The sequence below is a fragment of the Talpa occidentalis genome, unplaced genomic scaffold, assembly GCF_014898055.3.
Source record: "Talpa occidentalis isolate TD23 unplaced genomic scaffold, MPIMG_talOcc4v2.1 talOcc4.10, whole genome shotgun sequence".
NCBI classification, from domain to species: Eukaryota; Metazoa; Chordata; class Mammalia; order Eulipotyphla; family Talpidae; genus Talpa; species Talpa occidentalis.
Window position 1 is genome coordinate 415,757 of NW_023600993.1, and position 11,376 is coordinate 427,132.

The 11,376-nt window shown below is 64.0% G+C and overlaps 1 protein-coding gene and 1 long non-coding RNA gene across 4 annotated transcripts in view; one reads left to right on the forward strand and one right to left on the reverse strand.

Moving 5' to 3' along the window:
• Positions 1-2,914, forward strand: part of CHL1 (cell adhesion molecule L1 like) — a 49,714-nt gene extending 46,800 nt beyond the window's left edge. For both annotated transcript variants that reach the window (XM_054694082.1, XM_037521930.2), the window contains exons 24-27: positions 864-1,025; positions 1,530-1,661; positions 1,793-1,865; positions 2,698-2,914. In XM_054694082.1, coding sequence (XP_054550057.1) covers positions 864-1,025; positions 1,530-1,661; positions 1,793-1,865; positions 2,698-2,914 — 584 coding nt within the window. The remainder of the gene's footprint in view (positions 1-863; positions 1,026-1,529; positions 1,662-1,792; positions 1,866-2,697) is intronic.
• An 894-nt stretch (positions 2,915-3,808) lies between these two features.
• On the reverse strand, positions 3,809-6,447 carry LOC129145600 (uncharacterized). Of its 2 annotated transcripts, none has more exons than XR_008551390.1 (3): positions 5,253-5,449; positions 4,385-4,472; positions 3,809-3,852 (listed from the first exon to the last, which is right to left on the reverse strand). It is a non-coding gene; the product is annotated as an uncharacterized LOC129145600 (long non-coding RNA). The 2 variants fall into 2 exon arrangements; XR_008551387.1 differs by lacking the exon at positions 3,809-3,852 and adding an exon at positions 6,158-6,447 and having other exon boundaries at positions 4,318-4,472; positions 5,253-5,416.
• Positions 6,448-11,376: the final 4,929 nt, after the last annotated feature.

Genomic DNA, 11,376 nt, shown 5'->3' on the forward strand with positions numbered 1-11,376 from the left:
AGCCGCATCTGCAGTGTGGTGTGACATGTGCCCGCTTAAAGGAGAGTCCGACACCCCCCAATATCCTCCACAAGTAGTAAATTTTATTTTCCGTATAAATTGCTAACATTTCCCAGTTTACATTTACCATCTCAAGCGGGCTCTTAGCGAAACCGTGGACCCAGTGCGAGTATTTTAGACCTTCTGCAGCAAGATCAGAAATTACATGTATATTTAGTTATATTTGCTCATTTTTATTTGCTCCTGTGGGTCCTAAGATTCTTAGATTAGCATATTTGTGATTCCTTTTTGAGAAGTGTTGGTTTTCACAAAGCTCTCAGAACCTCACAGAACCATCTCATTTAAATGCACCTACAAGTCTGCATTTGATGGAGCTCAAGCTCCCAAATTCCAAATGTTGAGCCAACGACCATATCACAGCATTATTTCTTCCATGTTTGTGGAGACGTCCAGAGCAAAATTAAGTCCTACGTAGCTAGACCACAGTGCCCCCCGGGCTCCCGGGGCCCATGTGGGCTGGCCATCTAGGTCGGCTCCGACTGCACATGGTGCGGGCAGAGGTAGGGGCCAACTTCCTCCAGGTACACCTTGGGGTCGAGACCCACTTCACCCACGGGACCCTCAGGGCAGAGACCCACTTCACCCACGCACATCTGTCTGCAGAGACATGAGCTCATTTCATTTACTCGATTTTTCGAAAAGCCTTGTGATGTTGACTTTCTGCATGTCCCGAGAGTTTAAGAGCCGTCTAGGGGAAGGCTCCAGGCGGTTCTGTCACTCATGTCAAATATATATTTTTTTACCGTTGCTGTCCTGCTTTTCAACGGCTGCACTTTCTATGATTAACTGTGTGCATTTCTTAGGTAAAAGTATCGGGAAGATGTCAGAAGGAGTAAATCTTACTCAAAAGAGCCGTCCAGTAGAGGTATTTGAGCCGGGAGCTGAGCACATAGTCCGCCTAGTGACTAAGAACTGGGTGGATAACAATAGCATTTTTGAAGATGTAATTGAGACGCGAGGGAGAGGTGAGAAACGAGACGGCCTTCGGGGCAGCCCTGGGCGTCTGTGCTGTAGGTGGTGACGCGCAGCCCCGCGTTAGAGGCCAGGGCATGCGTGCACGTGTGCCGGGCAGCGCCACTTTCGATAGTTTGGGGGAGCATGTCAGGTGTCCCCCCGAGGTCCCACCCCCTCGCTGCTGCTGCCTAACGTTTCTCCTGCTCGCTGCTAACGCCTGCTAATAACCCACACTAAAGAGCCAGCGGAGCCCTGGCCCCACCGCCTCGGCCTCCGGCCTCTCCTGCCTCCGGCCTCCCCGGCCTCTCTGGCCTCCATCCTCTCCGGCCTCCCCGGCCTCTGGCCTCCATCCTCTCCAGCCTCCCGGGCCTCTCCGGCCGCCAGCACAGACCCGGGCCCCGAGCCGGGAAGGCCCCGCATGTCCCACCGCGTCCCCGGGAGACCCGGCGGGCTTCCTCGCGCGTCGGGCATGTGCTCGGGCGCCTGGCCCTGCTCACCGCGCCCCTGTCCGGCAGAGCACGGTGGCCTGTACGGGGACGTCGCCTCGCAGGGCTGGTTCATTGGGCTCATGTGTGCCGTGGCCCTGCTCACGCTCACGCTGCTGACCATCTGCTTCGTGCGGAGGAACAAGGGCGGGAAGTACTCGGGTAAGTGCCCTGGGCTGGGGCCTGACTGAGTTGTAACGCGAAACTCAGCAGCCGCCCTCCCGCCCGCTGGCCCCCAGCCCAGGCCTGTGGGGGTGTCTGCTGCCCGCCCATGCCGCTCGCTCTCTCCACAGTGAAGGAAAAGGAGGATTTGCACCCGGACCCGGAAGTCCAGTCAGCGAAGGATGAGACATTCGGTGACTACAGGTAACCCTGCCTCCGCCTGAAGGCGCAGACCCGCTCCAGGGCCACAGGCCGCATGGCTGGGTTGCCCCCAGGAGGGCCGCAGACACCCCTGGAGGGCCTGAAGCCCTTCTCCTGGCAGGGCCACCTCTGCGTGAGGGCAGGTCTCAGCCCTGGGATCTGGGCTGGCCGCAGGCCCCTCTTCGCTCGCCATGACTCCCCACGGGGGCGGAGCTGCCCTCCACCCGGATTCCTGGCGGGCTGGCCTCCCTCTGCAGCACGAGTATGCTGTGTCCCTACTGTGCGCCAGGCACATGAGGCACGCGCTGCCCTGCCCTGAAGGTGGACACGGTGTGCAGAGGACGCAGCATGTCAATACCTGCTTAATGAAACTGCAGCTGGGGGGCAGCTGGCTCTGCCCGGGCAGGCTTCGGGGAGGAAGGGAGGCTTAGCCGGCCCCTGCACCTCCTCAGGCTTCTCCCTTCAGGCAGCCCTGAAGGGGGCCTGACCTCAGGCCTCCCACGCTCAGGCTCCTCAGTAGCAGGGCTAGCTTCCCCCGCTTCGTGTGCCCCCATCCAGTAGCAATTTCCATTTCTTCTGGAACTGTTAAGCATTCACTGCTCAGCTGGCCTCTGGCAGAAAAGCCCGGCCCTGGCCCCGCCCATGCGCCTTCCTGGCCCGGCCCCACCCAGCGCTGCCTGCTCACTGCGTGCAGAGGCCCTGGGCTCATGACTGGGCTTCAGGCATGTGGGGAGCTGGGGTGGAGGGGCGCCCCAGGCCTGGGGTGTGTGGGGAGCTAAGAGGGGAGTGGGGTTCCCGCCTGTGCTCCTGGTGCAGCCCCCGTGTGTGTTTCCAGCGACAGCGACGAGAAGCCCCTGAAGGGCAGCCTGCGCTCCCTGCACCGGGACCTGCAGGCCGCACCAAGTGCCGACAGCCTGGAGGACTTTGGGGAGGGCGGCCCCGGGCTCTTCGGGGAGGACGGCTCCTTCATCGGGGCCTATGCCGGCGCCAAGGAGAAGGGCTCAGTGGGCAGCACGGGCAGCTCCACGGCCACCTTCCCCCTGCGGGCGTGAGCGCTGGCCCGCACCAGCCTGCCCCTGCGGCCAGGGCGCAGGAGCACCGCCCAGTGGGCAGAGGCCGGGTCTGCAGGGGGCTGGACAGCCTGCGAGGACACTGAGGTGGCTGCACAGCCGCAGCCCTGCCCCGCAGGCCGCGCCCTCGCTGCTCCAGGGGCTCAGAGGCGGACTCGGAACAGCCCGGCCCTAGGTCTGCTCAGCCACGTCCAGGGCACCGGCCCTGCCTGGCCCCCGCGCGGCTGGCGGTGGTCGCGTCCGCCCTTCACCGTGTAAAGGGGACTCTGGGTGTCTCATCCAACTGTCCTGGATGGCCGCAGACTAGAGTGCCGCTTACCTGGTCAGCAGGAGACGCCACAGGTGGACCGTCCACTCGTATTTATTGAGCTCGGACCATTGCCCGGAGACGGACGTGGACACCGAGTGTGACTCTGGCAATTTCTCATCCGGAATCTGTACATTTTATCTCTGTGACCTGGCCCTGCCGGGCCGGCTCGGCCCCACACGCTCACCTCCCCGCATCTGTGGGCCAGGGGCCCACGGGTGTCAGAGGCGAGGGCCCGTCACACCAGGCTCCCTCGGGAGACCCAGCAGCACCTGGATTCTGTCCTCACATCGCTCTTCGCAGCGGGCTCAGGATAAAATGTCGTGCAAACACTGAGGGAGCCGCCCCCACGCACGCCCTTGGTGGGGTCGAGCTGCGACTTCCTGTCCCCGTCGGCGACGTTTCGGGCCGCATTTCCTGGCACGTGGCTGCGCGTCTTTCTCAAACGCCAGCGAGAGGGCCCAGAGCGTGCAGCCCGGACGGGTGGGCGGCGGGGAGACCCCGCAGGGCTTGGCCCCACCGCAGCTTCCAGCTGCGTCTCGGGCGACCCCAGTCGCCTTGTTGCAGGCCAGCCCCTCGGTGTTCTCATGTCCTCGCATGCTCTGTGCTGTTTCTGTGGGTCAGGCCAGCGCCATGGACACTGCCCGCGGGGTCCGGCAGCGGGGGCCTGGCCGGGCGGCTCTGCCAGCGCCCGAGTCAGCCCCCAAGCCCCCAGGTCACCGGGAGGAGCCACCAGTTTGCAGCCACCGCGGAGTGAAGTCCGGGCTTTGAGCTCGTCCTCCCGCCACCCGGTGCCCCTTCCTGCCCTCGGCCTGGCGGGGGCTCACAGGCCTGCAGGTCAGAGGGGCCGCCCGGCCTCTGCGCCCATGTCTGAGGGCAGGAGGCCAGTGGGCCAGGCGGGCCTGCCCTCGTGTCCCCTGAGGCTCCTCCTCCCTGAGGCTGCCGCAGGGGAGGGGTGGGCACGCGAGGGGCTCCCTGCCACCCCTGGATCTGCATGCGTCGCTGTGGGTGCTGGGGGGGCCGCCCATGAGGGGTCCTGGCCAGGCCCGGCCGCCGCAGCGCTGGTCTGTACATAGCCCTTAGCTGTCCCGAGGCCCTTTGCTCGACCCCTCTCGACCCTCCAGTGCTGATGTCGCCTCACGTACCTTCTCCGTCGTCACAGGGTGTTCTTTTTTATGAAGAAAAATTTGAAAACGATCAAAGCTAAGATGCCTTTTCACTTCGTCAACCAATCTGTAATGGAAGGAAGTATCCAAAAGTCACACCAACCCCATGTTGTCCTGTGAGCGAATAAATATATTTTTATAGAAAAGCCAACCTCCAGGACATCAACCTGCTGTCCCGTGAGCAGTGTGATTTGCATCAAAAAATTGTTCATCAGAAGAAAACTAAGCAGGGTCTTTGCTATACTAAAGTTTTTCACTGATTTTGCATGTGTGTTTATAAGAAAATGTGAATTTGGTGGATTTATTCTATTGGTATAAAGGCATCTGATATTTTAGATGTACCCATGTTTATAAAAATATAAAGCACAATGAAATTATGCTGGAAGTCTCAAATGATATTTTTTCCCTATTTTATATTCACGGAAGAGATGAGCTAAGGAGAGAACACTAATGAGAAATGTTGGTGTGTTTTTCTAAGCATTTAAAACATAATTGCCAATTGAAACCCAAGTATGTTTACATGCCATTAAGATATAATCCTTATAGCAATTTTAAATTGGTTCTCAAGGGGTCGGGTTTGTAATCCTGGTGGTGTATGTCCCCGCGTCCTCTCCTCTAGGTGAGTCAGTAGGATCGAGCATAAGCTTCTTTGTGGTCTTAAATTGTTTGATTACGTCATTGAAAGAGACGAAGGTGTAGCAAGGTTTGCCTGATTCCTTATTTTTTGGGCTTAGGTTAATACTCGTAGCAGAACTTTATTAAAATGTGTTTGTATTGTAGGTGGTGTTTGTATTATGCTTATGAATATGTATGGTTTAAAATATTTTCATTATACATGAATTTCAACCTGTCAAATAAAGCGACTTCAAGGACCCCAAAAGCATCTGTGCCCTTTCTGTCCGCATGAGAAGAGTCAGGGCTTCTGGATCCACCCCCTCTTCCTGGTCTGTCCGCTCACACGGTGTCCAGGAGGCGCAGCTGTCTTGCCGGAGTGGTGTGACGCGGGTGGGCCTGCAGTGTCAGGAGAGTCCACATTAGGGTGGCGAGGCTGCTGACCTGCTGGTGTCCGGGTGGGTGGAGTGTGTGCTGAGGTGCTATGGACCGATCTGGGGTGCAATGGCGCGGGTCCCTCCCATAGCATGAAGCAGCCCACTGTGAGCAGATGGTGAGCGTGGCCAGCGGGGCCTTGGTCATGGTGGGTGGGCCTCAGGCTCCTCCCCTTGGCCCCGCCCCACTCTGGGCAGGTGAGAGGTGCCAGGAAGAATCACCCAGGACGTTTCTAAGTCCGTGTTTGTGTTTCCTCATCGAATCTTATCTTCTGCAGCCCAATTCATGTGCTGCAGGGGAATGCCCGGTGCCAAGACGGCGGTTGGAGATGGCCAGCAGGGCAGAGCCATGCTGTAGGGGAAGGTAAAAGCATCAGGCTTTTCTGCCCTCCCACCATTAGGATGGATGAGGGAACCCTGTGGTCCTGAGTGCATGCCTGATGGCGGCACCTGCAGTGGGTACACCTGGGCTGAGAGACTGAGTTTATAAGGGCGGCATCACGGGGACGCCAGCAGAAGCCAAGAACGAACGGAAGCCGAGAGAAGAGAAGCGGAGAGCACGCCAGAGGGCCCAGATAGAGTGAGGACTTGCTGGGGGCTGGGGCCTGCCAGCCTCCCGGGCCCCCAGCGCCCCTGCCTGCCGCGTGCCTGGTAAATCTAAATAAAAGACCTGCGAAACCACTGAGGCCTCCGACTCCTCCTTTACCCGGTCTGCTGGGTCAGAAAACCTGCTCATTGTGGTTCCTGCCCCTACACGTGCCCAGCGCTGGTGAGAAGGGGCCTCTGTCCATTTGCCTGTCTGTTGGACACACTCGCAGTGTGAGTCGTGCACAGTGAGGGGGCCAGACCCCGAGTCTGCAGAGTGGCCTGGACAGTAGAGGCCCGTGGTCAGGCCGCCGCAGGGCAGATGTTTCCAAGCGAGCTGGGTGCGTGCTTTTCCCCAGGAGTGTCTTGGGATCACTGGTTCTGCGGGGAAGTGTCGCCAGAAGCAGCGACATCGACTGACTTGCCGCGCAGGGCCCAGCAGGTGCCGTCCAGTCGGCTGCTCGCCTGCGACCTGTGCGGGGAGGTCGGCCTCCTGCCGCACAGGCGTTTTCTCCTGGGATTCTCCGGGGCCTGCGGCTCCTGGACATGGCTCCCCCCGCGGCCCTCTCTGTGCCTGCGGCTGTTTCTCCTCCTGCAGCCTCCGGCGCCCCGACTCTGCCTGGGGCGCCAGCAGCCCTGCGCACGCGCCGGTCCGGGGCTCCACCGCCGGTCAGCGCCGGCCCAGGCGGCCCCCTCCGGCCGGCTGCGTCCAGGTGCGGCTGCGGGGTCCGGCGGGGGCGCTGGGGGGTGGCCGAGGAGCCCGGGCGCGCCTGGGGGCGTCTGCTCTCCCTTCCCGGCTGCGGCCGCATCATTATCAGCTTTAACGCGTCCAGGTTTGTGACTCGTTTAAATCTTCTCTGATTTTGAAAGGGTCAGTATTTCCCAGGCTTCACGAAGCAGGATCGCATAGTCACACCTAGAAGATGAAGAACTTCCAGTTCCCGTTCCACCGTTTCCTCTGACCACACAGACGGGAGCGGCCTCGACGGCGCCCCGCGGTCCCCGCGCCCAGCGTGGTGCAGCCCCGAGGAGGCCGCGCAGCGCCCGCGAGGACACGGGGTCCCGGGAGGTGACCACCTGCTCGAGAGGACACGCGGTCCCGGGAGGTGACCACCTGCTCGGACGTCGGGCTGCGCCGGCTGCTGGCGCGGGGAGCGCGGCCCGGGGGGCGGGCGACCGGGGTCCAGATGGCGGGCGGGCCTCGTGGCTGCGTGGACACGGCTGCGCCCCCAGCCAGGAGCCGCGGAGCCGGGCGCGCAGGCCGGGCCCCAGCGTCGGCGGGTGGGGGGTTTCAGGCCAAGAGACGCCGGGCGGGAAGGGCCGCGTGCCTTCTCCCCAGCCGCGCTGGAGCGGCTGCCTCGGGCCGCGAGGCGACGCTGGGGGCTCTGCAGGGGCAGGGGCTGGGGGCTGGGGGCCCGGGGGGGAGGGGGGCGCCCCGAGGGGCCTGCTCTGCCCGCTGGGGGCCGCTCAGCGGGTGCCCGCGCCCGGGATCCGCCCTCCCGGGCCCTCCAGGCTGCCCACGCCGGGCCCTCGGTTCCGGGGCCGCGCTGGACGCTCGCGCTGCCCCTCGGCGGCCGGGGCGCCGCTCCCGCGCGTTTTCCCGGCGCCAGCTTGGGGGGGGGCGGGGGCGGCGCCTCGCGCTCACCCGGCGATCCGGCAGGTCAGGCGCGTGGACGCCGCGGCCGGAGCGGTCAGGGGCTGCCGGGAGGGGACGGCGCGGCCCGAGCTCCCCAGGGAGCGGCGTCCTGTCGCGCCCCGAGGGCGCAGCCGGCCCCGCGCCCCACCCGCGGGCACCCCGGGAAGGCGCAGGGAGCGGCCCGGCAGAGTCCGGGGCCCGGGGCGCACATGCGCGGGTCTCCAGCGCGGGCCGGGTCCTGTGCCGCGGTCGGGGTTTCTGGGCCCCGCACCCCACTCACCCGCGCAGCCCCGGTGACCTCGGGGGGGCCGCCCGCGGCCGCGGAGAAAGTCTCCTCTGCACGCTGAGCTGCCGCTCCCCGCCCCCCTATGACGCCACCCAGCAGCTCCTGGTGACGCAGGTCTCAGGTGACGTCAGGGCTCATTTAGACGCGCTTGGCAGGGCGGGGGTCCTGCTGCTGGACCCCTGAGGTGCAGGGAGAACCCTGCGCGACCGGAGATCCCAGCGGCGGTGTCCAGGCGGAATTAAGGACAAAACCAAAGCTGACGGCGGTTGTGGTTGTTAACATTGTGGAGTCATCCAGAAAGATGGGGGTCGATGGACATCAACCCTGGGGTTCTGGGCGGCACATCAGAGGCCAGGGCGTCGCTTCCTCTGCTCCTGTGAGGCGCCTTTCTGGGGGGCAGCGCCTCCTCGCAGGTGCTCACAGTGGGGGGACAGCCCCAGCCGGTGCCCTGGGATCTGCCCAAGTCGGACACCTCTTGGGGTCAGGGCCCGCGGCGGCCTCGCTGCGCGTGGGTCACCCTGTTGGTGGGGTGGAGGCTTGGGGGCGGCCCTGCCCGCTGCTGTGCCCGAGCGCACCTGCGTAGACCAGCCCTCGCCAGCTCCTGTCTGCTGGCACCTGCTGACCCCTTTGTTTCCAGCCACGGGGTCCCCCCTGTGTGCTCGTATTCACGGCTCTGACTTCAGTCCCCAGGACAGAGTAGATCCGTGCTGATAAGGACATTTTATCTAGAACAAACACATGTTCAGGAGACACCAGCTATTTCTGTGTATCTTTTCCTCTCATCTTGTGCCCGCACCCTGCTTACACTGCGTCCTGTGGGCGGTGGCCCCAGCCACCCTCCTGTGGTCGCCCTTCGGCCAACCGCGCGCTGGCCGGACTCCACCCTCCCCCAGCACATGGCCCTGGGTAGAGACTTGGCAACCCCTGAGGGGCAGGGGAGGGGCAGGGAGAAGCAGGACGGGCCCCAGATAGAGGGGAGCGCCCTGGCCACTGTGGCCACATGCCTAGACGCGTGTCAGCCATCCTGGATTCCTGACCAGGCCAACCCCCAGCTCAGTGCTCTCCGCAGAGATGCTTCATCCCAACACGCCTGGCACGAGCCGTGGGCTTGGGAGCTGACCAGTAAAAGCTGCCGTCAAAGCCCTGCGAGTTCCAGATGCTGGTGGGAGCTGGTGGGAAGGCACCTGCAAGGTGTGTCCCATGCCCACCTGGAGGGGTGCTGCAGCCTCGCTGCCTGCAAAGCCCTGAGCAGGGTCAGGGTCACCAGAGGGGCCATTAGGCAAATGAATCAGGAAGGCCCAGCCAGAGGCCCCTGCAAACCCATGGCCCTGAGGGGCACTGGCACCACCCCTGGGCTGGCAGGGACTCAGGCAGGTCGTTTGCTCCTAAATGCACTTTCCCAACCTGATTTCAAGGCCGTGGGCAGGCGCCTCCCTGCTGCTGACCCCCAAATGTGGCCTCACCTGCTAGTTCTTGGAGGTTCAAGGGAAATCAGAAACCAGCTGAGCTATGGAAAAGTGCCCTTTAACAGTCAGAGAAAACAGGGCCTGGAACCACTGCCCTGCTCGCCCACGGCCACTGTGGGTCCAGCCCTGGTGGCTCCACTGTCTCCCACTGACGCCAAGTTCTCTTCCAGAAGAAGCTCTCTTTAGGGTGCCCCCATCCTCACACTGTGGATTCCCTTTAAGCACCTATTTTGGGGACCGGCTGGGTCAGGTACCCCAAACCCACACCCAGCTGCCTTGGCCGCTGGCCAGCCCTCAGTGCCTGCGCCCTGACCGCTCTGAGGCTGAGCTTCCGAGTCAGTGTTTTCACACGCAGGAGACCGGCCAGCTGGATGGCCCCGGCCCTGTCCTTCACGGGCACTTTCCTCCTGGGCCTCGGGGAGCGCGATGGAGGACACGGGTGCTCTCCCTCGGCTCTTCCTGGCTCCGCACCAGCTCCCACTGCTGGAACCTGCACCCGCCAAGCCCTCCTGCTCCCTCCTCACGCACACTCACGTGCTTGCAGCTGCTTATGACATCGCTTCCTGGTAAAGGAAAACTTTGAAAAGTCCACAGAAATTAAGCAAAGTTTCTCAAGCTGAATCACGATCTGAGGATTAAAATAACAATGTTTTGTAACATGCAAAATCACAACATATTGCAAGGGATCATTGAAATTCCTGCATATGCCTAGGATATTAATATTTTCCCTGCTTTTTGGTAATGAGATTGATGTGGGTATTTAGAATCTGCTCCCACACGTGCTGAAGGGAGCAGGTTTCCCTGAGTCACTCACCAGCCCAGACACCGGGCCTGGACGCGCGTCTGTTCCAGCGGGTGCGACGCCCCGTGTCCCGCTGCTGTCGGCGAGGCTGGCGCCCATGGCCGGGGCCTCCGGGTGCCCGCAGCGAGGGGAGTCCTTCCCATCCAAGCCGATGTGTGTCCTCGACGGCCGCCGTCAAAGCCAGCAGGAGTCCAGACAAGGGACAGTCCTGAAGGCCCCTCTGGTGCGAGGGCGAACCGCCTGCCCGGCAGCTGTCAGGGGGATGGTGTGGGCCAGGGCCTGTGCGGGTGACTGCGTCTGGCTGCTGGGGTCTGGGCTGGGGATTAGAAACCCAGAGAGCGTCCCGCCACCCTGTGAGCAGCGCGGGGTCCCCCAGACTCTGGAGCTGCCGGAGAGCCCGGGAGGAGGACCGCGGGGCGCCCCAGCGACAGGGGGCTGAGATCTGGGCCCCAGCTTTGGGTCCAGGTCCCTGGAGGCAGAGCTGGCCCGAGCCGGGGGTGCAGACGCGTGGACTTGGAGGCCAGGGCTGCGGGAGGGGGGGGCTGGCTCAGCAGAGCCCCTGGAGGCGGGGCCGGCGGTCGTGCCCCTGGATCCGCTGGATCCGCGGGGACGGGACCCCCAGCCCGAGCCCGACGCGCGCCCCGGGCGTCCCGCGCGCGGCCGGCAGGGGGCGCCGAGCGCACGTCCTCCGGGTCCGGCCTCGGGGTCCGGCCTGGCGGGTCCGCCCGCCCCGCGGCCCGAGCCGGGGGCGCGGAGAGAGGGGGCGCCGCCTCGCTCGGGCTCTGCTCCCCAACCGCCCGGGCCGCGCCGCCCGCTCCGGGCGCCGCCACCCCGGGGGCGAGGCCTGCGCGGACCCGGGCGAGTCCCCCCCCCCCCCGCGGCCCCGCGGCCCGGCGGCTCCACTCTCGGGGCGCGGCCCCGCTCCGGTGTCCAGCCCTCCGCCCTCCGCCCTGGGCCGCGCCCGACACCCCGCGTTCCCGCGCCGGCGCCCCCGCGGCGTGGACAGGACCTCGCGCCCAGCGCCCCTGTCCGGGCTCCGCGGCCGGGGAGCAGCGCCCCGCGCCCTCCCGCTGCGCGCGCCCCTGGGGCCGCGAGGGTCCCTCAGTCCTCGCGGGCCGGCCCGGTTCGGGGAACGAGGGAGGCGGGGTCA